Source organism: Xiphophorus maculatus, chromosome 22, assembly GCF_002775205.1.
Source record: "Xiphophorus maculatus strain JP 163 A chromosome 22, X_maculatus-5.0-male, whole genome shotgun sequence".
NCBI lineage: Eukaryota > Metazoa > Chordata > Actinopteri > Cyprinodontiformes > Poeciliidae > Xiphophorus > Xiphophorus maculatus.
In genome coordinates, this window is record NC_036464.1 from 22,390,081 (window position 1) to 22,416,290 (window position 26,210).

General features: G+C 38.9%; 1 protein-coding gene across 2 annotated transcripts in view; it reads left to right on the forward strand.

Moving 5' to 3' along the window:
* Positions 1 to 26,210, forward strand: part of slc8a1 (solute carrier family 8 member A1) — a 153,756-nt gene that overhangs the window by 108,361 nt on the left and 19,185 nt on the right. For both annotated transcript variants that reach the window (XM_023327442.1, XM_023327441.1), the window contains exons 6-7: positions 4,933 to 5,078; positions 9,650 to 9,749. In XM_023327442.1, the coding sequence (XP_023183210.1) occupies positions 4,933 to 5,078; positions 9,650 to 9,749 (246 nt within the window). The remainder of the gene's footprint in view (positions 1 to 4,932; positions 5,079 to 9,649; positions 9,750 to 26,210) is intronic.

Sequence of the window (26,210 nt, forward strand, 5' to 3'; positions counted from 1 at the left end):
TTCCCCGTTAAATAAATGTTCTCGACGTGTTTCAATGACAGGCTGTGCTTCTACAACATAGGACGAATTTATTTAAAGCTTATTACACATTACCGACCTGGGGTGCCAATCTGTATGGCTGGTTGTGAAGGTAATCATGATCACAGTGGAAAATTTTAAAAAGCGAACCGTCATACGTTTCTTTTATTATTATTATTATTATTATTATTATTATTATTATTATCAAAGCAGCAGCAGTGATGGTATAGGAAATGCTACTATTATCTCCATTTGAGCTCATTTGCAGCTGATACCCTCTTGACTGCAATATTGTGGATTCTGTTGTGTGAACAAGACATGGATTTAGTGGTGTCGTCCATCTGCTGAGGCCAGTAAAGTAAAGCCGAGTGAACGGGGGAACAATGTAAGACGCAGACAGATGAAAACATCTTGTGCTTTAAATCGGGAAGTAAAGACTAGGAGGATGAGGTCATGAAACAGGAAAATGGAGATTAAGAAGGATGGGAGGCAGGTTATATAATGAAATGCTGAAATTTCAGGATGGGATGCAAATTATGTCCCTTGCGTATTTTAAATCCGATGATTTAAAGGTGCAGCCCAGGTCATAAAATAAAACCTGCCCGAGCTAAAAGCAATTTAAAAAAAAAACAAAAAAAACACTGTTAGTTATGGAGATGGCTTAATAATCTTTCGTTTAGAAGTCCTTGTGTGGAGCGACAACCGGAGCAATACCTTTGTTTGTCCTCTGGCTTAAAAGCACCCTCATTTGAATTTAATGTGATTCATCTGCAAAGGAGCAGAGAGGGGAAGCGCCGCAGGATGAAAATCCAGTTGATGAATGGTGCGGCTTCGACTTGATGTGGGATCTCTCCCCGCAACATCCACCCTCCGCCAGGACCGTTTACACTCACGCAGACGGAGGCGAGCCGAAACGGATACTGGCTGGTCGTCTTCGTCCCACTCGATCTGTGGCGTGGCCTTTTAATTGAGTTTGTTCGGTCAACATTACATAATCTGTGACGGTGTGTACATTTTTGCATGCTAACCATGATAAATTCACTCCAATTAAAGGGGAACCTGGAGAGGCAAGCAGTCTCCAGGTCAAGCTTTATGTGACTTTAAGATAAGAATAACAAGGGATGTGGATTTTTCTTTTTCCCCCCACTCGTTTTGAAATACATATCTCATAGGAGAAAGCAACTTATAATTCACCACATCTGCATTGAATTGTGGTGGCATCTAGTGGCCTTATGCAAGACAAATGGTACAAGCCCGTTTCCCATCAAACAACCAACCAAGACACTTCCACTAACTATTCATTTTTGATTCTTGGTTCTAAAATTTGTGGAATGACTCACAAAGGCTTGGCTCTGACAGCTAGATAACTATGCACATTTTTTACTTGACCAATCAGGAACAAGAACTCACGTTTTTGGCTCCTTCACAAAATATCAAGTGTTTGATTAGGAAAAGAAACTTCTTGATGTCCGTTTTGGTCTATGCATCAAAAAGCAGCAATAAAATCAGCGAACAAGTCACAAGGAAAGAGTTCCAAGTAACATCCTGGACATGTTGCCGGTCTCACAGACATTAACTTACATCAGGCTTATAAAAAAAAAGGCATCCAACCCGACCCAAGCCCATTCCAACGCAACTAATTGGCACTAATTAGTGGTATTAGCTTGAAATAAACCCGACAGAGGATAGAAAAGCGCCACATTTGCTGTACTCCACTAAGTCAAAACATGTCTTGTCATCAACTACCAGTTCTATAAACTTCCAGACCTCTCACTTGTTATTACAAGTTCTGTCATTTTTAGCATTAGCTTCACATCTTCCAGCTCTGTTGTAACCACACGGGGAGTCGAGTACAAATTTTCTGGGATGTGACTGATGGGAGCAGAGCTGGGCGGGGCCATGTCCACATTACAGTCCAATTTCTGCACCTTACTTTGTTTCCTCAACAGGGTAAACCACTTACTCCTTTATTTAGATTACAATCAGATTAACACAACTTTATATCTGTGCTGAATGTATTGTAGGCTTATTAAAAACACGCCACAGAAGCATGACACGCACATCAAGCATATAATTCTGTCCCAGCCTGAATTCCAGGTTGGGCTATAAATCTAAACTTGTGCAGAGCACGCAATGCTAGCAAACACTGGTAGATGAGGGCAATTTAGAGCGATCTATTAAACCCAACAATCATGATTTTGGATTGTAGGAAGAAGTCTGAGCACCTGGGAAAACAGAAAACGCCCAAGACAATGTTTGATCCTGGATTGTTTTAGCTGCAAGCTAACGTTGGAAACAACTGTTGTACCAGTAGACGTGGGTTTTAAAATACAAAGAAAACAAGTGTCTAAGCAGAATGCACACATGGAGGCCTATAGTTAACATTGCAGATGTTTCCCATGCTCTTTATCCGGTTAAACAGCATCTTTTAGCAAGAGACATTAAAACTGTGAAGGCTGCAGTAAGGGAGAAAAAGACTGATGCCCCTGGTGCTGGTTCCCTTTCTTATTCTTATTCTGTATGTGCAGGTAATCTTATATACTATATGCAGTAACTCAGCTAAGGGGAACAAATGACCCAGGAGTTCATGTAGACTCATAATCTTCAGGGCTATAATGGCAGGCCCTGGCATTAATAACTGTACTCCCATGGAAAATTTGATCAGTCAGCCTCTCTGTTCACTCAACCTTTTGCTCATACTAGCAAGTTATGAATCTACAGTAAGTCACAGTTACTGACACAGATCTTAAAGGCGGGGAAATACTGGGAGGGCGCCGCTGCATTGAGGTTAATCAAACTGACTTTTTTTATTATTTGGTAAAATTAAAAAGACTGTAAACCGTCAATTGTAATCTCCAGTGCTATCTGGTCTAGCACTATAACCGTGTTATGAAACAGTTCAAAGGTGGAAAAAAAAACTATTTATAACAATATAATTACACAGTCTGAGTATTCAGTGTGCTAAAATTCCTATGTATAATACTATTTAAAAAAACGATGGCTCTGTCTTTTGTCATTCAAATTTATCAAACGTGACTCTGACAAACCGGTAGGCCGGCTGGTAATGTCAACATTTAGAGTATACCATTCCATTTTCATAACTTCCTTTAAAATTATGTTAAAATTTTAAATGCGGTTACATGTCCAAAATAGATAGATGAAGACCAAGCTAAAAAGACAGTCGAAATTTTCTGGGGATGTCAGGTGTGTGTCCCAATCGATTTATCAACTGGTAAAGACGCAGAAAGTAGTGATGGTGAAGTTTCTACCTTAAAGTTTGAGTCCATACAGTCCAGATTAAAGTTGAGTAATCAGGAGAAGTGTTTACCTCAGAGGAGTACTTTTGAGGCGTTAAAATCCATCCCGAGTCATTAAATCAGAGGTAACCACTTTACATGCAAACAGAATCGTAGCCACATTAGCTCAGCAACAAGCGGAGCAACAACAGATGTTTCTGAAAAATTATAAGCATTAAATCAATTGGACTGTATTGCGATGCTGACCCATTATACTCTGCACGTTTACATTTAGCACCGCTGTGTGTGTGTGTGTGTGTGTGTGCGTGCGTGCGTGTGTGTGTGTGGCGTCATTCTGGCTACAGGCTCTTAAAAGCTCACCTGTGCAGAAATAGCTAGCAATGACGTAAGAGAAGAAATGGATAATAACACTGGGTTGCAAATTATTTTTTGGAAGTTGTTTATGTTTTTCTCAACTGAATTAGGAGAATTTTGCACCGCTGAATCCAAAAATTTACATCTATTTTTTTCAATCAGGTTTCAATCAGGTCAGGTTTTTATCCTAATTTGGTTTAGAGAAATCTGATCTTCTGACATAGTCAGAAGATAGACTGATTATGGGAGAAAATGAGAAAAAAATTGTTTTCTAACAGAGTGTATTAATTAAATGTTACAAACTTGGATGTCTGTAAATTGAATAATAAACACTGACTAGGGTAAGTACATGTAAATTGAACATTGCGTCTTCATTGTGAGTCACCAGAAGGATTTAAATCAGCAGTTATGCAAGTCTCACTTTGATCCACATAATCAGTCTATTTTACCAGAGGGATTAACTACACCACCCCAAAGTGGTGGGGAAAAAAGGAAAGTGAAAATACTGAAAGTCAGACTGCAGCAGCAGTAAAATGACATGGATAAAAAGCGAGCTACAGGTAGAGGAGAGTGGTCGTTGGTGTAATGTAATCTGTGGAACGCACCACAGGATTTCTACCAAAATGCATTGAAAAGAAGACTTGTATATTATAATGCTATTAAGCAACCTTGGACTCTTTGCTGTCCAACGTTTTGAAACTTTGTCATTCAAATTGAAGCCTTTAAATCCACGTTTTATAATTGTTTTATAATCATGTTCTCCATAGAGTTCGTTCTACTTTGCTGTTTGATCTGGTTTTTTTTGGGTGGGGTTGTCAAGAAACCAATTCTGTATGTTTACAACAAGTTTTAAGCTTTGTGATGGAGCCATCACATGTGTAATGTCATTCTCCTCTCTGTTTTTCTACTGGAAGCACTTTCATATGTAGGAGCACTCACTAATCTGCTTTGAAAATTGATATGAAGCGAAATATGATTTATTTAGGTTTCATACGTTAAATATTCATAGATTTTCATGCTTAAATTTGTTGCTATGCACTTTAAGAAAATCCCACAAACGCATTAATCAGAAATTTCCCCCTCATCCTAAAAAAAAACCCCTCTACTTTTCCCTCTCTGTTTCTGTTCAGAAACTTTGAAGATCAAGGCTTCCTGATTGCCTACAATGCCAAAACCTGACAAACTTTCTCTAGCTTTGTACTAACTCTACCACCTGATGTTTTTATATATATATATATATATATATATATATATATATATATATATATATATATATATATATATATATATATATCTTTTTCAGAGGAAAAGCCAAAGGCAGAGGGGGAGGAAGAGGAGCCCCTGACAGGGAAGGATGAAGAGGAGCGACGTATAGCAGAAATGGGCCGCCCCATGCTGGGAGACCACGTCAAACTGGAGGTCATCATTGAGGAGTCGTACGAGTTTAAGGTAAGAAAGCCCGAGTTCCCTTTTTGTTTTGTAGTTACGGCTATAATTGGAGCCATGCTGTTTGATTGAGCGCATTTATGTCAGGGAGGCTGCTGTTCAGTCATGCTTTTAGACTCTTGCTTTTCTAAAACTGTACTTTAGTGCCTTTTTTTCAGAATTTCCCACTCAGGCCTGCAGAACTTTTCAGAACCCAAAAACTCCTGCTGGATCTAAGTGCTCCTCCGGTTCCAGTCGGTTGATTTTAATTTTGGTTACCGTCGACATAACGGCATCAAAATTAAAGAGAACAACTTGACCTTGCACTTCACCTTAACGTGTGTTCGTGTGTGTGTTTGTGTGTTCGTGTGTGTGTGTTTGAGGTGAAATCCGCTCCACCCCATCAGTCTTAGTTTAAATGGTAATCCGTAAAGTGATTGCAGCATTTACTCATGACCTTGAACAATGAGGGGATTCAGTTACGGAGCAGTTAGTTTAGAGACAGATTGGGGGAATCACAGTGGAAAACACCATTAATCATTACTGGGAGTGGGCAATGAAACGAAAGTAAGATACAGAATCCATCAATGACAAAACTGGTTTATGTTTCAGTAGTCAGTCCTGTCAAACACTGTTGTACATTGATTCTGTGCGTCGTATTTGTAAAGTCGCCTAAATATTAGGTTGCTATGAAGAAACGGTGGTTCACCTCACTGGTTTTATTGGATCTGACAGACCAGAGGGAGTCAACATGTTTCTCCAAATCTCTGCATTGTCTGTTTTGTGTTTTTTTTTTTTTTTCTTTGTCTGAGGACATTAAATTGATCTTGTTTGTTTGCAAAAGCTTTAAAAGTTGTTTTTTATATATATATATTTGCTGCCTTTGCTTGGGTTCCTGTTGGACACTCCATAAAGAGATATTGATAAATACCTGCTGAAATATTAATCTAAGGACAGTTTGAAAACTTCACACTGAAAGCATCAAGTAGGTCTTGTTCATTAAACATTTTAGGACAGGGGTCTCAAACTCCAGGCCTCGAGAGCCGCAGTCCTACAGTTTTTAGATGTGCCACAGGTACAAAACACTGGAATGAAATGGCTTAATTACCTCCTCCTTTTGTAGATCAGTTCTCCCGCGTCTTGCTAATGACCTAATTATTCTATTCAGGTGTGGTGCAGCAGAGGCACATCTAAAAGTTGCAGGACTGCGGCCCTCGAGGACTGGAGTTTGAGACCCCTGTTTTAGGACAATGTTGGCCACAGTGTGTCAAATTGCATGTTGAAAATGCTAAGCTGAAGATAAATGACAAAATACATTAAAAATAACAATCAAACCAAACTGTGTGATCAATAAAAGATAAATAAAACTAGATTAGACTATAATGGAAATGAAATTAGAAAAATAAGTCATCGCAGCGATTGCTGAAAGATTCTTCACATTTGTGTTGAAATTTTGGCAGAATAAATTCACCAAACTCTCATAAATATCTGCATTATTTGACTGACGATGCACATACGCTCAACCATAGAGAGACAAAGAAGTGTACATCAATCACAAGGTTACGCAAGTGCATACTTGCAAAGTTCAACGTCAAGAGAATTTACAAATGTACGTCTTTGAACTGTAGCATGTTTTTCTTTGTTTTATTATTTGCACTGCAGATATTACGAAACGGCTTTTCCTCTCATTCGCGCAGTGCCTACAAACCAACACACTCGCAATGACCGAACAGTGGAAACGCAGCACCGGTTCAGTGTACACACTTTGGCATGACAGAGTCTGCTAAAGGACAACATTAGCATTGGTCGGAGCTGTGTGACGAGGACACCAGCTGCCCTGTAAACACCTGCCACTTAGACGGTGTGACAGTCTCTCTGCCCAGCTCAGGGGAGCATTACCTTTCACCCACATTTGGCCTCGAACGAGAAGCTTCAGCTCTGTGAAGTGGCTTCAGTCAGTCTTTGAATGCTTAGAGAGAATAGGTCTTAAGAGGCAGTAAGGGAAAACGTCCCCGCATCCATTGTGAAGTTAGTTTGTTTCCACGTATGAAGACAAAATGAGAACCACTTCCTATTTTCACAGCCAACTTGAAATAAAGTCGTATTGATTGCGCCGCATTAATGCTGCTGCCAAGTTGCACAAATGCCCCACCAAAGCCACTGCCACATGTTGCAGACAATCGAACCTCCTTGAAGCAAACGGGAAAGAGTCGCGTCGCATCTGTGTGTCGTTTTCTTTCGTCTCCCACACACTCTCTTAAGACGGGCTTAGATGTAATTACCATCCATGTTGCGTTTTGTGTGCGCTAATGCATGTTCTCCTGCCGGTCGCTCCACCTACACGCTCACTTCAGACAGACGATTAATAACTCCCAGTAATGGCTTGCTGCTTGACGGGATCCCATACTTTGTCGAGGGCTCCGGCGCATGAAATTATACTTCTGTGTGCCTCTTCGTGGAATTGGATCCCGTAGTTATCCGAAGCGCCGCCCATCAGCCGGCTGTGGAGTGGCATGGAGTTTGACATTAGGCGACAAAAAGCAGAGGGGAAGTGCTAGTCTTTCTAGCTAGACTGAGTTTAAAGAAATGAGATGAATTTCATATTAATGCTGATTATCCAGCTTATGAGGGGGGGGGGAAATGTAGTCTTAAAAATTAGCACAGATGACTTTCACATTCCTGCATTTTTTCTGGATACTCGGCTTTTTCACATTTCCAAAGTTTCACCCTTTTGTAAAACTCCAAAAAGCAAAGTCGGCGTTCACAAATGACATCTAGGCGATGAGATATTCCAAAGACCGCGCTGTCCGTGCACGAATTTCCACTCCACATACAACAGAGTTGAAATGGATGGAAGTGTGTGTGTGTTGTTTTGGTGAAGGAGGAGTTTCACAGCGGCGGCGAGGCACTGTTTACATCCCTGAGCACCATTCAAGACCATTAGCATCTCATTTCTTTCTTCAGAAGTGCACAGAAAGAAAGAGCGCCATTCCCACTGCTCCTTTGATTAGCGTGTGTGAGTGATTGCGTTTGCTCGAGTGTTTGTGTTACCTTAATCCGCCATGATTCCTTCCTTTTTAAGGATTAACTGGCATCCAAATGCTGAGAAAACAGTGAGAGCAATCAAGCAAAAAGCAGAAAGTCTGAGAGTGAATGACAATGTTTTGGGGAAAATGCAGAAACTGTCTAAAATTAATTCTAATAATTGTTATAGATATACAGAGAAGCTACGTGGAGAGGATCAATTGCAATAAAAAGTGCAGTAAAACAATTAATATATTGTACCTGAAGCTGTTCTGTTATTTAATTTGATTAACTAATTTAAATAAAGCCATTTTCACTACGACGCTATTTATGTTTAAAATCCTTTACACTGGACCTTTTACAGATCAGTGCTTCTCAATGAAGTTAAAGTTAAAGCAATGATAGTGAAAAACACAAAAATTAAATGATTAAAAAACAACAAAGATCATAATAATAAAAAAAGTGTAAATATTTCCAACATTCAACGCAAAGGATGATCTCCCTGGCTTTGGTGTCACAAGATTCAGAAGATTTGATGGATGCTGGGTTGTTTCCGAAAATAAAATTGGCCACTCCAACCCCAAATTTCACAATCTGTTTAGAGATGAATTGAAAAACAAGTCTGTTCTTTTAGTGGATCTACACTGGTTTCTTTTCGCAACATCTTTCTTTTATAAAACAAATCTTGGGAGTGTTTTGGTAACTTCAAAATAAAACACAAGTAAAGCAAGTAGCTGTAAAGCAATCCTGTTTAAAGAAGTGATGAGCTTCTTTAAAGTTCAGCACATATTACAGGTCTCCTATCGCTCGGCTTTGACTATTCTGGCAGAATAGGACGTTATCACAAATGCAATTTTCGTTTCTTGTGACGGTCTCAACCTTTGACAATGCTTCAGATTTGTTGTTCATCGTTCATTCATTATCAAAGTTTCCAAAATCTCTCTGTTAAAGCATAAAACTATTTTTCTACTCCAAGAAGTAAAGCGGTGTTTTTCAGTTGCATTTGTCACTGAAAATAGAAGAACATGGAGATTAGTTTCTTGCTTTAAGCTGATCGTACGGTGAAGTTGTTGAATAATAGCAACACTTAAATGAGAGCTTTTTGGTTTATTCTATATCTTTCCTCAATAAGGTGAATAAGGCAAAAATCTTTATTTTTGTATTTTCCGTCAACAGGCTGAGTTAGTCATGATAATGTACAGCATTGCTTGACGTGAAGCTGGAATTGAGTTGGCAGTAATCCTAGATCAGGAGCCTTTTTTATTATTATTATTTGAAATACAATCAGTCATATAGACATAAGACCATTTCTTACTATTTTTATTTCCCTTCATTTTTTATGTTTTGATTCAGACGGTAGCCAATTTCCCTCTCTTAAAAGTGATGGTTGGTTTCTGTCTTTTCCTGCTATTAATTTCAAAGCTCTGACTGAAAGAAATCAGAAGAATTGTTGCCCTTTTTAGTTTATGTGACCGTGGCTCCAAGTACTAAACTTACCCGAATAATAACCTGACACGGAAATTCCTTCTTCGGTAATAAGAATCGTCTTTTATTTCTTTCCGTCTGAACAGAACACGGTGGACAAGCTGATAAAGAAGACCAACCTGGCTCTGCTGGTGGGAACCAACAGCTGGAGAGACCAGTTCATCGAAGCCATCACTGTCAGCGCAGGTAAGGCCATCGCGAATAAAAGCTGGGCTTCACGCGCCCGGATTCGGCTCTGCGCCTTATCTGGACACGCTCAATGATTTCTGTGAAGCGTGTGTTTAATAGTCCGTTGAATTTAATTTACTTTTAATTGGAACAGCTGAGGTTTTATGTCTTTTGAGGCCCCTCGTGCGCTCTGCTTCACGCATGCAAATGACGGGCACAACCTGAAAGATTAGAAAACTCGCGCGTGACGAAAGGGAGAGGAGTAATATCGCGTACCCGATGGTTGGTTGGGTGTAGGTGTTGGTTATATTTGTTATCGAATGGTTTTTAACCGATAAACTTGAACTAAATGGGATGTGATGGAAGAAACTGTCCTCAAATATCCTACAGTTCATTTTCGGTCCTTCAGCTCCGCTTGCAAACGAGCGTAAATCCACCAGAAATGGAACCATTTATCAGTTTCACTCAGCATTTAGGTGTGTTGTTTTGCCACACAGACTAAGAACTTACCGCATACGTTGAAAACACCTTTAATTTCTGTTGCGTGAAATCTGTCCAGCTCTCAAACTGATGCCCACGTTCCCCTGTTTATCAAAAATAAGCAATATTGCTCCTGGACGCGTTTCACCTCACTGAGGAATTATCATCCCATTCTGCCTTTTCATTTGGTATTTGTTTTACTCTTGGAAGCAAAATACCATAACATATGACAGATTATGAATCCAGATAAACAATAAATTACATGTCAGCTGAGCCGATTTTAGCTGATGGCTTTAAATCATCAGCAGTAAAACATGAAAGCTGTGAGGAGAACATCTTTAAATAATGCCTCTGTTAGGACAGGAATCCTGTTCTAACAGTACTTTTGCCACTAATGGCTAAATTAGTTTGAAAGTTGGGTAACATGAGTTAAATAGCGGAGATGTAGAGCAGCTGATGAGTTTTTTAAATACAAAAGGTTTTGGCTTCAAAAGACATCCAAACAGTTTAAAGACGACGTGCCCAGCATAAACACGGCATGCACAATAAAATGATTTTATTTTATTTTTATCAAATACTGACCAATCGAATCCTAAAATAAGCTGACCACCTGAATTTTCATTCTCCATTTACGTAAATGTTAAATTATATATTAATGTTATGAATTTTAAACCGTCTGAGCCTAAAGGTGTAAGGGTGTTTTCACACCTGATAGTCCAGTAGACTCGGTTTGATTGGGGACCAAATTTGCAGCATTAGTTACAATTTCATCTGATGCGGTTCACTTTCACCCTGCACTGTGTCGAACAAACCAAGCCCTTTTAAAAGCCTGTTCCCCTCCTCACCCGTGGTGGCGCCGCAACAAGAACCACTGAAGGAAACAACACAAAAACTTCTGAACAAGACACTGAGCGCAAGTTTGTTTTCATAAAATGCAAACAAAAATGGAATGGTGTCAGAACTTAGCGGTTATTGGTTTTCTCTTTCTCCACTAGTGCTAGACTCTCGCATTTATTTTGGTTGTATTTACCCAGAATGCCCTGTGCTACAGTTGGCTTCCTGCTTTTGGAGCGGTCTCCGGTTCTGCTTGGCATTCACATTTGCATTCAAACCGTGCCAGAGAGTTTGCTTTCTTTGGTCTGCATCAGAGTTTGATTACACATTCACACCTCCTCAAACAAACCAGACTTTCTTGTCAAACGAACTAGGGTTTAAAGCAGGGCTAGTTTGAATTCACCGTAGGTTACGCAGCAGAAGACAACAACTTTATTTAAGACTTCTTCCTCACTTTGAGGTTCGTAGCCATTCAGAGCATGCATCCCTTCCAGCCTCAGAGTAATTTGGAGCCCTATCTGCTGCTCTTGTGAAAAGATTAATTGTAAGATAAAGGAAGATTCGGTGTAGCGCCTCATTCTAGCACAGCTCTCCATGTCTACAGGCTTGTTATTGTTTACTCGAGAAAATCCGCAGTGTCCTCATTATCTGCAGTAAAAGGTGAAGGTCATACCTCAATAACTGTACAATCAACGGGAGACGCAATAAAAAACAATTAGTTTTGGCATGTGAACGAAATACAAATAATTGAATTAATAATTGTGATGTACAGCTGAAAAGAAATCCTGTTTGTTTCAGACCCATTCATGTAGAATCGTTGTTTGGAAAGCTCATACACTTAAGTGTCTCCAAATTAGTTTGTCTGGTGGGTTTCTGTGTGTTTGTGCTTTTTTAGAGAGCCTGTTCCAGTAAAAAAAAAAAAACTGTCTTTACCCTATTATCTGGGATTAGCTTGTCTACAGTGACAGAGTTCAGTGTGTGTGTGTTGAAGCGGTAGAGAGAGCAGTTTTCCCCTTTAATAGATGCATTTATTTGGACACATTCTTGGTCTTACGGCACACATGTGGCATAAGAAATCACATTTACATTAATTACGTTTCTGCTTAATTAAATCATTTAAATCCTTAAAGATAACATACCATACAAAATCCACATTTCTTGCCCTTAAATACATTTTGTTGTGTGCTTGGGGTCTCTAGTTGAATTTAGTCTCTCCTTGTGCTGGGTAGACATCTTTATATCCTTCTTGGGTCATATTTTTCAGTCCGTTCAGTTTTCTCTGTCACCTGTTACGCTCTTTTAACTGTTACGTCAAAAAGTATTTGCTGTGGAACTGCTGAACAAGGTCATAGACTTTCAGCTAGCCCTTTTCCCTTATCCACCATTTTTATTTCTCACAGCAATTTTGTAATTTAATTTCAAGGATGCCAAAGCTACAAGTGGATATGTCAAGATGTTTGGTTATTGACCCACACAATTCATTACAACATTCCTCAGCATCATGGTGACTGAAACCACTCATCTTTGAAGGGCTTGTTGCCCTTTGGTGGGGGGTACATGTCCTAGAAAAATTAAGATTTGACCAGGCAGTTTGAAGAAGTTCTCTGCCACTATCAAGAAGGATTTTAGAAAAGACTTTGTCTGATTGAGACGCCTTCTTTAACTCCTTGAGGAGGTAACCGTACTGCGTGTTTTGAATAGTGTTACATAAACAGTTTGGCATTGTCTTTACCTTTTTTGTCTTGGAGAATGATCCAAATGATGCAGTGATGTTCTTGGCGCCAGCGTTAGCTGCCATCAAACTCCAAAAATGGGTGGAGTGGGTTAGGGTCTGCAGCCTGGAGGAGGCGGAGTGTGAAGTTCCGCATTCATATTTCAAGAGACGGCACCAAAATGAGTTTCTCTGACACATCTCAGAAAAGGGATAGATGGGCTTGTGGAGCTACAATAATAGTAGTCTCAACTCATTTTGAGACTACAGCCTGGCAGTTCCACTTCATATCTACCTCAACTGAATGATGTAAAAGTGAAACAGAAGCCTCTAAAAGCAGGATACAGTATATCCACTTTATCACCCGGACACACAAAAAAAACTTTTGTGCGCACTAGGCAAGGAAAACTGAGTTGTTGTTTTTTTCTTTTTCCTCTTTTTTAAACATGAAGCCAGTTCAAAACTCTGAATTGAACGTTTTTGAGAATGAGAGCTGATTGGATGCTTGAAGATCAAACCAGCAGTTTACTTCCAGCTGTGAGGCAACACACGAGAGCGGGGAAAGTGGAGAGGGAACAGGAGGGCGCTGACGAGAGAAATCGGCCTCATGCTGAGTGTTAAAAGTGAAAGCACAGAAATGTTTATGCCTCGATTCCCATTGCAACTTCTATGGTTGGTATATTATACACAATGCAATATAAATCTCCATATCTGAGATACATACAGAAAGGTGTTCAAGTTTGAAATATGTTTATTGTCAGTTATTTGCTCTGTTTTGCTTTGCTAAGATACCTACATGTAAATCTTCCTTGATGGGAAGAACTAACATTACTAAAATTCAATAAACAAAGAAATTGAACAGAAAAATGTTTTCTAAATCCTCAGTATTTGGTTTTTCTTGTACAGATGAGAGAGGCTAATGATTGATCTCTCCACAGATATGAAAAACACGCCATGTCACCTCTACGGATGTAAGTGGATGATAAGTTAATGTTATACCATATTAAATGTATAATGTGGTTCTGAAGGTAAGGTGATTTTATTTATATAGTACATTTTCAGCAACAAGGCAATCAATGTGCTTTACATGAATTAGAAGGAAACACAAACAAAACAACAAACCAAAAGAAAGAGGAAAAGGTAAAAGTATAAAACTACATATTGGTTCCCCATGTGTAATAAGAATAAGTAGTCTGTTATTTATGAACTAGAAAAACAAAATTTCTGAAGAAATTTAGCCGGGGCCTGCCAAGGCGCGCCCGTCTGGTTTGTGCCCGGCGTCGTCACGCTACAAATTGGCATCGACGCTAAAGGATGCTGCAATGTAATCAAGTTCAGATTTCTTTAGCCGAAATCTCTTTGCTTCCTTGTCTTTCGTTAGGCGATGAAATACGTTCATGTTTGGTTCGGTTCAGTTCTACTCTAGTGGGCAGACTGTACCGCAGCTGCTGCGCTACAGATATTTCTCCGCTGATTTTCAGTAAAACTCTACAACGGAGAACCTGGAGGTTCTGGTTCGGATGAACAAAATAAACCCAGATATTTTATGTTTTATTATTTGAAATTATTGATAGGCCAAGCATAATGAAAAAAAACTCAGATCATGAAGTTATTTTATGTAATTCAAACAAAAATTATAATTTACATCATACCAAGCTAATATTATGTAGTTCTGCTGTTTTTCACTGTCGGCACAAGACGGCAGCTGAGAGTATCTGTATCCGAAGCAACTGATTCAGTGAAGTAGCTTAATATGCTAGTTCCGGTTATTTGTGGCAATTTCTGCAAGTCACAATAGCTCTAGGTTGAGGTAAAACAAAATTGCCTTATTTCAGCTGATCAGATTGATGTTAACAGAGATTTTGTAGCCTAACAGGTTTCACGAAAGCCAGTTAGCAAAGTGCTAACATGTGAACAAATTGTGGTTCCATCAAGCTAGCAGCTACGCTATCAGAGCCACAACAAAATATCCCACAGCAGTCAAACTTTTAAAATCGATCACATTTCTTAAAGAACACATTACATTTAACAACTGTAAGCAGTTCTAATAATACTTACCTTAACCAAGCAGTCGGAAGCAGAAAGCTCTTCTTCTTCTTTTTGTTTTTAATGGCGGTTGGCAAGCAACTTAATGGTGTGCATTACCGCCACCTACTGGTATGGAGTGTGGATCAGGGCGCAACTTAAAAAAAAAACAACACTAAATCCTTTCTATCAGTTTAGTTTTCTTAAGAAATTTTATGAAATAACATAAATATTCATGGGGCGTGCTGTGGTGGCGCAGGGGGTTAGCACGCCCCACGTTTCAGTTAACCGCTCCCCAATCTAAAGTCTTACATATAATCCTGTTACCTTCAAAAATGTAATAACCGCTTTATTTATTTTGTGTTTAATTAATATCTTATTAAGTTTAAATGTCTCTATATCATATTTCCTAATTTATTGTACTTGCTTTATATTTTCCACAATTAATTATTACATGTTCTACTGTTTCCATATCCATACCACACTCACATCTACCTGTTGGATGTTTACCAATCAAATTTAAAGTTTTGTTTAATCCAGTATATCCAAGGCACAATCTTTTTTTTTTTTCATACTTGCTCTTTTCGCTTTTCAGACTTACAATACTTCATTTGAGCCAGCTGGGGGAGACAATTCTCTGTTTTAGCCAGTAGGGTATTAGGGCGTTTGTAGGAGTTTTCCCATTGAATTATAATGGGGTTTTTTTCGTAGTTTTTTGCGAATTATGTCGCCATGTTCATCCCGAATCCCACCAAAAGTAATAGCTGGAATGGCGTGAATTTTCTGCAGGTTTTGATACCTCTTTTGTAGGTGTGCACGCAGCGGTATGAGCCGCATTAACGGTTACGGATGAAAAATAAAGAATTATAATAATAATACTAGAAAATTTCGGAAGAAATTTAGCCGGGGCCTGCCAAGGCGCGCCCGTGGGGTTCGGGCCCGGCGTCGTCACGCCACAAATCGGCATCGACGCTAAAGAACGCCGCAACGTAATCAATGGCACGCGGAGAACCGCAAGAACGTTAAGCGAGGCGGACGTGCACCATTCAGTACGATTTAAAATTTTTGTCAAGGCTTTTATTTTGGAAGTTTTGTTAAACTTCATTTTAAAGTTCCGAACTAATCCCATGTGTAACAGTGCTTTGGATGAAAAAGTCATACAAAGCCAAAAACAGCAATTGCATGATGTAAAAATATTCAAGGCTTTTATTTTGAAATTTTCAGTATGCTCCATTTTAAAGTTCTGAACGAATCCCATGTGTAACAGTGCTTTGGATAAAAAAGTCACATAAAGCCAAAAAGCGCAATTACCTGATGTAAAAATATGCAAGGCTTTTATTTTGAAATTATTATTATGCTCCATTTTAAAGTTCCGAACTAATCCCATGTGTAACAGTGCTTTGGATGAAAAAGTCACATAAAGCCAAAAAGCGCAATTACCTGATGTAAAAATATTCAAGGCTTTTATTTTGAAATTATTATTATGCTCCATTTTAAAGTTCCGAACAAATCCCATGTGTAACAGTGCTTTGGATGAAAAAGTCATATACGGCCAAAAAAGCAATTACATGACGTAAAAATATTCAAGGCTTTTATTTTGAAATTTTCAGTATGCTTCATTTCAGAGGGCCAAACTATTCCATTGTGTAACAGTGCTTTGGATAAAAAAGTCACATAAAGCCAAAAAGCGCAATTACCTGATGTAAAAATATTCAAGGCTTTTATTTTGAAATTATTATTATGCTCCATTTTAAAGTTCCGAACTAATCCCATGTGTAACATTGCTTTGGATGAAAAAGTCATATACGGCCAATAAGAGCAATTACGTCATGTAAAATATTCAAGGCTTTTATTTTGAAATTATTATTATGCTCCATTTTAAAGTTCCAAACTAATCCCATGTGTAACATTGCTTTGGATGAAAAAGTCATATACGGCCAAAAAGAGCAATTACGTCATGTAAAATATTCAAGGCTTTTATTTTGAAATTTTCAGTATGCTTAATTTTAAAGTTCCAAACTAATCCCATGTGTAACAGTTACTGAGTTAAATCAGTTATATACAGCCCATAGCAGCAGTAGTTCTAAAGGCCAGTTCTCAGTCCTGATCTGTTTCAACTGAGGATAGATAGAACTACAGCGATGCGTATCTGTAGTCCAAATCAGCAGCCAATAGCCTCTTGAGTTCCGTTGCTATGGTAAATAATGGTCTCAGCAGGTGTGAGCTCTGAGCGCTGAGCTCTCAAACACACAATTGTGTGTTTGAGCAAACACATTTTACTGACAAAAAAGCATTGGAAACAAATCCTTCTTGTTCGGGAACCGTAATACATATTCGAAAAGCGTTTGCAGCGTATGACAGTTCAATGTGTCTTCTGCGATAGTCCCGAGATTCATATCTGTACCTCACTCAGAACATTTACAGCGATGAGAGAAAGAAATGTTGTGCCCAGATCTGAAATTCTATTCAAATACATGGGAGAGAGCCTCAGACAGCCTCAGAAAATCCTGTCGCATGACTTTGCTCTGAAGCACCGTGACAGAAAACCGTACGGTCTAGATAAATTTCGAAAACATTTTACCGGAGCAGACAGGCGTATCAATGTCAGGACCGATTTTGATACTAATCGTGCGATATTTGTGGGCGTGATGGCGATTTCAAAAATGATTTGGGTTGAAAAAGTTGTCTTCATCTCTCACTCTAAGCAGCCAGAAACGCACTCTAACTTGAGCAAAAATGAGAAACTTTGGGTCGCTTAGAGGCAAATTGTGGACAAACCGTAACTGGTATCGACGAGCCGTCTTCACTTTCGAAGAGATCACAGACGTATCTACAAAATGAAATTTGAATGGCATTTCTAGGTGAATTTGTGACGACACAGCAAATCCTCAAAAATAGGGTATTTCTAGGATTTTTCCCATTGAGTTATAATGGGGTTTTTTTCGCAGTTTTTTGCGAATTATGTCGCCACGTTAAGCCCAAATCCCACCAAAAATAATAGCTCCAATGGCGTGAATTTTCTGCACGTTTTGATACCTCATTTGTAGGTGTGCACCCAGCGGTATGAGCCGCATTAACGGTTACGGAAGAAAAATAAAGTTCTATAATAATAATAATAATAACTAGAAAAACAAAATTTCTGAAGAAATTTAGCCGGGGCCTGCCAAGGCGCGCCCGTCGGGCTTGGGCCCGGCGTCGTCACGCCACAAATCGGCGTCGACGCCAAAGAACGCCGCGACGTAACCAGTGGCACGCGGAGAACCGCAAGAACGTTAAGCGAGGCGGACGTGCACCATTCGGTACGATTTAAAATGTTGTCAAGGCTTTTATTTTGGAAGTTTTGTTAAACTTCATTTCAAAGGGCCAAACTAATCCCATGCGTAATAGTCCTTGGGTTAAAATAGTTATATAATGCTCAAAACACAAGTGGCTGATGTAAAAATATTCAAGGCTTTTATTTTGAAATTTTCAGTATGCTTCATTTCAAAGGGCCAAACTAATACCACGTGTAACAGTGCTTTGGATGAAAAAGTCAAATAAAGCCAAAAAGAGCAATTACGTCATGTAAAATATTCAAGGCTTTTATTTTGAAATTTTCAGTATGCTTAATTTTAAAGTTCCAAACTAATCCCATGTGTAACAGTGCTTTGGATGGAAAAGTCAGATAAAGCCAAAAAGAGCAATTACATGATGTAAAAATATTCAGGGCTTTTATTTTGAAATTATTATTATGCTCCATTTTAAAGTTCCAAACTAATCCCATGTGTAACAGTGCTTTGGATGAAAAAGTCATATACGGCCAAAAACAGCAATTACCTGATGTAAAAATATTCAAGGCTTTTATTTTGAAATTATTATTATGCTCCATTTTAAAGTTCCGAACTAATCCCATGTGTAACATTGCTTTGGATGAAAAAGTCATATACGGCCAAAAAGAGCAATTACTTCATGTAAAATATTCAAGGCTTTTATTTTGAAATTATTATTCTCCATTTTAAAGTTCCAAAGTAATCCCATGTGTAACAGTGCTTTGGATGAAAAAGTCAAATAAAGCCAAAAAGAGCAATTACATGATGTAAAAATATTCAAGGCTTTTATTTTGAAATTTTCAGTATGCTTCATTTTAAAGTTCTGAACTAATACCATGTGTAACAGTGCTTTGGATGAAAAAGTCAAATAAAGCCAAAAAGAGCAATTATGTCATGTAAAAATATTCAAGGCTTTTATTTTGAAATTTTTGTTAAGCTTCATTTTAAAGGGCCAAACTAATACCATGTGTAACAGTGCTTTGGATGAAAACGTCAAATAAAGCCAAAAACAGCAATTACCTGATGTAAAAATATTCAAGGCTTTTATTTTGAAATTATTATTATTCTCCATTTTAAAGTTCCAAAGTAATCCCATGTGTAACAGTGCTTTGGATGAAAACGTCAAATAAAGCCAAAAACAGCAATTACCTGATGTAAAACTATTCAAGGCTTTTATTTTGAAATTATTATTATGCTCCATTTTAAAGTTCCAAACTAATCCCATGTGTAACAGTTACTGAGTTAAATCAGTTATATACAGCCCATAGCAGCAGTAGTTCTAAAGGCCAGTTCTCAGTCCTGATCTGTTTCAACTGAGGATAGATAGAACTACAGTGATGCGTATTCGTAGTCCAAATCAGCAGCCAATAGCCTCTTGAGTTCCGTTGCTATGGCAAATAATGGTCTCAGCAGGTGTGAGCTCTGAGCTGTGAGCTCTCAAACACACAAGTGTGTTTGAGCAAACACACTTTACTGAAAAAAAGCATTGGAAACAAATCCTTCTTGTTCGGGAACCGTAATACATATTCGAAAAGCGTTTTAAGCGTATGACAGTTCAATGTGTCTTCTGCGATAGTCCCGAGATTCATATCTGTACCTCACTCAGAGCATTTACAGCGATGAGAGAAAGAAATGTTGTGCCCAGATATGAACCGAGATGGGCTGTCACTCTAATTTGAAGAAAAATGAGAAACTTTGGGTCGCTTAGAGGCAAATTGTGGACAAACCGTAACTGGTATCGACGAGCCGTCTTCACTTTCGAAGAGATCACAGACGTATCTACAAAATGAAATTTGAATGGCATTTCTAGGTGAATTAGTGACGACACAGAAAATCCTCAAAAATAGGGTATTTCCAGGATTTTTCCCATTGACTTATAATGGGGTTTTTTTCGTAGTTTTTTGCGAATTATGTCGCCACGTTAAGCCCAAATCCCACCAAAAGTAATAGCAACAATGGCGTGAATTTTCTGCACGTTTTGATACCTCATTTGTAGGTGTGCACCCAGCGGTATGAGCCGCATTAACGGTTACGGAAGAAAAATAAAGAACTATAATAATAAAGAGACGCTTGTTGGGTGTAGAGTAATAGGTTCCTGCCATTGCTTTGCATGGCAGGCCCCAATAATATTAAAGAGACGCTTCTCTCCGACAATAGTAATAGGTTCCTGCCATTGCTTTGCATGGCAGGCCCCAATAATAAAGAAACTTTTCTTGGGAGAATAGCAATAGGTTCCTGCCATTGCTTTGCATGGCAGGCCCCAACTAGTCGGGGTTTCTCTGGATTCTTGTCCTGATAAAACCACATGTTGCTTCTCCATGTTTGGTAAGATTAGTGAAGTGTAAAGCTAAGTGTTGGTTCTCCATGTTTGTTTCGACAAAGTAGAAAAGAAAAAGGTCAAAGATTCAACACAGAGGATCAGCTGAGGCTAAGAAAAATGATGCATTTTTAGCTCAGCCAAAGAGAAAGACGGACCAAAGCAAGAATTTTCAATGAAACAATGAATTTGAATTAATAACATAAAACAAAACTGAGGTTTGAGGTAAAGCCCAGAGGGATTTTGTGTAGAAAGGTGAGACTTTAATCTGCTTCCATTAACTATTGCTAACAACCTCAAGTATCAAATCAGAGTCTTAATTTTAGAAAATAAGTGTCAATCTAAGTTAATTTTGTTGTTGCAGAACGTCCAATCCTTACAAGGTTTAGGTGCAACAGTGTTTATGTAAAATGTTTATTGTCCACTAGGGTGCTTAAAAAGTCACATTAAAAATTGCATGATAAAAATATGTGATAACATCTCACAACTCACTCATGTGCTTCCTTGGACTAGCCAGCAGCATGGACAGACTCACTCTGAACGTAGAGGTCAACCTTGGACTGTTTCACATCTGCAGACAACTCAAAGAGCAGCTTTTCTTAGCCAACAGAGGCCTCCCTGTGCTTTGGCCAAATGTTTTCTGCAGGTCATTTTGTAAATAAAATGGACTATCTTTTTTTCTTTTTTTTCTTTTTTTTTTTTTGCACATATTGGATTAGTGACGCTGGAACAATCTGGAACTGTTTGGAGTTCGTTTTCCATAGAAGTCGCATCGACACGCCATGGAAACTGTTACACAACGAGCCCAAATGTAGACATGATGTAACGTGATGGATCATCCCTGCAGATACATGCTGCTGCTTCGAGGCTTTGATGTCCAGAGCATCTGTCACTGATACTGTGGTGGATTTAATATCTACAACAGATAAGCTTTGTCTAATCTTTCTTATTCCCTATCCTCCTCATTGCCTACAGTCTGATCTCATGTCGCCTCTCAGATGTTGGATAGAAATAAAGAACTTTAGGCCGCTTTCAAACATGTTCATATCTTGACTGAACACATCCTACTCCGTCATCTTCAGGCTTCAAGAGTCAAATCTAGATCTTGTGCTTTTTTATTTTGCCAAAACGCTGGAGAAGATTGAAGAGTCCAGCTTTAAACCAGCCCATCTGTTATGAAAACAGCTATGGGAAAACATTTAAGACCGTACCTTAATCTGACTACATCATTACGTCTATTAAACACACCCAACAACGCTTATGAGATCTTTATCTCAAAGCACAAAACCTGGATTTAGAGAGCCTTTAAAGTCCTCCAAATGTCAGCGGGTTGATGTGGTGCGAGTGTGTGTGAGTGTGCATGTTCATACTTTTGTGGGTTTCCAAGTCTGTGCTCAGTGGCAACTGGAGACGGTTACTGAGATTACACAGTGAAGATGGACCAGAAGACAGGAAGCAGTGATTGCTGTGTGCAGTACAGTTAATGTCGGGGAACAAAAACTTTCACTTCAACACAGAAAGTTGAGTTTAGTTCTGTTTTAGGCGATATTTGGTGTAAAACTTTCTAGAGCCTGTTTTTCAGAATGTATTTTATTCATCTGTGTCAAAATTAACAATGAAATTAGTCAAAGAAGCTACTAATAGGTAAAAGAAACTACAAATTTCACTTCCAATATATTATTGTACATTTTATCTCAATAAGCACATTAGGTTTTATAACGTGACAAAATGTGAGAAAGCCTAGCAGGTCCGAAAACGTCTGCGAAGACGCTGCAATTGCCAAGGAACAAATCAGGTTTGATGCTCATAATCTGAGACGCTGACAGGAACTTCCTAATTGTTCTTGCTTGACATCTGCATGACAACATAGATGGAAATAATTAGTGGCCATATGATTGTGTGTGTGGGCATACATTGTGCGTGCTGCCCGGAGGGCGAATCAGAACCCTGTGTGCTAATGTCATTTTCTGCAATGTCTCTGCCCTAAAGGTTATTTATGGCTAAAAGTTGAATGAGGTGACGAATCGTTCCCTAAATGTTTGTGTATATAACCACTGACTGAGCCCGACTCCAAAAGGATGTGGAATAAGGGAAATGTATTGACAGGCTATTGGAGGGACATAATTAGTTTAAATTTAGGACTGATGATGAGAGCTTCGTTCTTCAGTGGCTGCAGAGGAGCGTTTCATGTGGTTTTATGGTAGCTGAGAATATCTATGGCCTGGAGCTTTTCTCAACAGTAATGGAAAGCAACATCTGACTAGAACATTTAAAACTGCGCCGACGATGTGGCCGAAGCGATTCAAGTGAGTCGACTACTGAAAAAGGACAGAAATCTTCGACTTGTTTCTGTTTCACACACAAGGCTGTATATTGTTTGGCTTTTGCTGTTATAAGTGTAATTAAATCTAAAGCCATTGAACGTGTGGAAAGCAAAGCAAGCACTGACGTTCCCTCTTCACAAATGACTATTCTTTTGTATTTTACATTCACCCCTTAAAATACGCCCCGTTTAGTCCGCTTTAATCAATCTCTAATGTGTTTAAGTCTGTTTTGTTTTTTTTGTAGAGGTGTGAACGTGCAATCAAACTCTGATGCAGACCGAAAAAGCAAATTCTGATCCGCCTAAAAAGCTAGGTGTCGGTTCGGTTGATGTGAAGTCTGGTGCGGTTCAAATGCATATGTGAATGCCAAGCAGACTCCATTATTAATATTTGCTATTAGTGCAACAACCAGATGCAGCCTCTCAAATTAAGCACAAACTGAAGGTCAGACATGAGTCGGGGAAGAAACCTTAAATGATTATTTGTGTCGGATTTTAGTCTGGTGACTTCAAGCTTTTCTACACAGATTTTCTGCAATCTGTCTGAGGAAATTGAGTCCCATTTGTGGAGGTAATGACACCTTCATACCAAAGAATCCAGACCCTTCTGCCTAGAAATGCACGTGGTATTGAAAACATTTCAAAAAGGAACATCACGTTCTGGGTAATCAACAGAAATGGTGCGGTACTCGAGCAGGTCGTATACATAATCTTAGACTGGCACCTTATGAACATAAAAACCTTCAGCTAGGCATGTCGGACATCCTGGTAACCATCATCTAAGACTGGAAAATTGACAAATTGGTGACCTGGCTGGAGATGATTGGCATATGATTGTCCACAGGTCTGATGGAGAGGCACAATTGTTAGTGATTTAAGCACAAAACATCAAGGTAAAAGAAAAAAAAAAGATAGCAATGCTGTAGAATCCCTGATTAATCAAGATTTCATTCTTCATAGGTCTTGATAACTAAAATATTTAATGACTGTAGTCCAGGATTATATTTTATTAACTTAAAAAGAAAATATACCAGTTTAATTTGGGAGAGAATGCATAAATAAAATGCATTCAAACACTTCACATGCTCATATGCTTTGGTTAAAGAATGATTATAGAAATGGAAATGAGTAGAGTTTTTCTTTCTATTGATGCAAGGACATTGCATCACTTCTCTAGCAAGATTGGAGCTGAACAATTGATATTGATACTGAATAACAGCAGTAACCTTGACACGTCAGTTCTCAACAAAGTTTAGAAGCAAAAACAATAAAAAAAATCTCTCTTTCTTCACAATTAAATAAGAATTTTGAAACCTCTCAAACCTGCACCATGGAGGTAATAAACAGTGCAGTTTACTCCTTATAAAGCAGAATTACTTAAACCAGGTAATTCTGCTGTAAGACCAGAATTACACCAGATATCAATGCTATGTTGTGTGTGTCTGTGACGACATATCATAGGTAAATACTACAAATTTGCAATGTGTGAAAAACGAGTCATTAAAGTTCACAAGGAGGAAGGAGCACACTTCAATTTAGCGACTTGTTTGATGTGTTGCTCAAAGAAGAAACAAAACGGACTTAAAGCAGGCAGAGCCAAAAGCCCTTCTAATAACAAATTAAAAACTACACCCTCGAGACAGCGGCATAACGAAGCCAATTTTCAAGTTGAATCCTGTTTGCTAAACAGATTGAGAGAAAACATTGTGTTGTTAACATGGTCGAAAAGGGGAATGAACAAGACGAATTGGAAGGCACATGCAGCGACAAAAGGGGACAAAACAATGGGAGGAGAGGCAGAGGGGAGGGGGGAAATCAATGGACAGGAAATCAAGGTGCTGAGGGGGACTGCTACGACAAAGAATGAGCGGGACAAAGAGAAGGGAGAGAAAAGATGGATGTTCAGCCACTCCTCACTCCACTGCCCTCTAATTACTGAATCCACATTGTTGTTCAATCACCTGCTCCTCTGTGAGGGCGTCTTATTTATGGGCTGGGCGTCTGTGTGTCCGCACCCGAGGGGAACGTAGGTAATGTGGCACTCAAGAAAAAGAAGACAAGTACAGAGAAAAGGTGCATTTGTAGCGGAAGTCAGAGGATGGGCCATGCCAATAAGGTGAATGAATACAAAGATAGGAAAGACATGGATAGAACAGCATCAGGTCGAACTAAGAGCTTTGACCTGCTTTAAAGGGGCAGTATTACGTAAAATCAACTTTTGAGTTTTGCATCACGCCATTATGTTCTTCCCTCATCAAAATCTGTTGAACTTATTATGTGAACTGCTGCTCAGTCCAGTGCTCCGATGAACGTTTAAAAGAAGAATAATGTTGTTGTGACGATGTGCTGACGGCGAAACGTCAGAGCAGAAGCTTCTTAAAGAGACGGAGGCCCAGTTTCAAGGTGTCAAACTGCAAAGTCTTATTTTTTTTTTGCCTCATGTTTGATATATGCAGTGTTTTTATAACATCTGAAGGCGACATAGTTACTTTATTGAGCTATGAAGTGATACCATGTGGCCACAGCACACACAAGACTTTCCCTTTAAGCTTTATTCCTGAACTGTGTGCTGTGTTCATGGTGTTTAACATGCTTCAAAAAGAATCTGAGGCCCTGCTTAAATCACACACATGAGCTCTGTCTACTCTAATAGAAATGCAAGCCATGTTTTCAAATGTTACCTTTAATTGCATGTGAAGAACGTTTATTATTGCCTAATATTAACACATGTTGCTTAATTTGCTTATTTATCCTGACTGCATTGACTTGTAAGTGTTTTGGGGGTGACAGTTAAAGGGCATAAATGATTTTGCAAGGCTCTGTATGTTTTTGTTTCTATGCACTGGCATAAACAAATCCCAAAGTTGTCTTCCTACGGTCTGCCTCGAACAAAAGTTTTTTTTTTTTTTTTTGTGACTTATAGATGACGAATGTGTGACTCACCAAGTCGCCGGTTATTTAATTGATGTGTTTATCACAGACTGTCAGAGACGGGATGACTTGTTCAATCATCAACCCATAAACCGACTGTGTTCAAAACGGTACCAGAGCTTTGAAATTCAAATGTGCTTCACGTGGATGGACAGGAGACATTTCCGGGCCATAAATCGAAAGGCTGGCTCAGGCGACGCTCGAAAGTCCACGACCAAGTCCAAAGCGAGGCTTCGGCTCAGAGCTCGAAGCTTTCGTGCGGCTGGAGGACCTGCCAGCCTGACTCCGAGTCTGTGTTTTAGCGTGTGCCCCTGACAGACAGCCTGACGGAACCGCTGGTGCATGAATACAAACATGAGCATGTCATTGGGGATTCTGGCAGACAGACCACGCTCACATAATTAGTCACACAGCTGTCCGACTGCAGCACGATTTAAAAAAAAAAAAAAGTCTCTTTTAGATTATGAAAATATGGTTGTTTCCTCAAAATAAAAGAACAAGTTTTTTTTGTTTTTTTTAAATGCATAAAGTGAATAGGAAAAGACTTTGA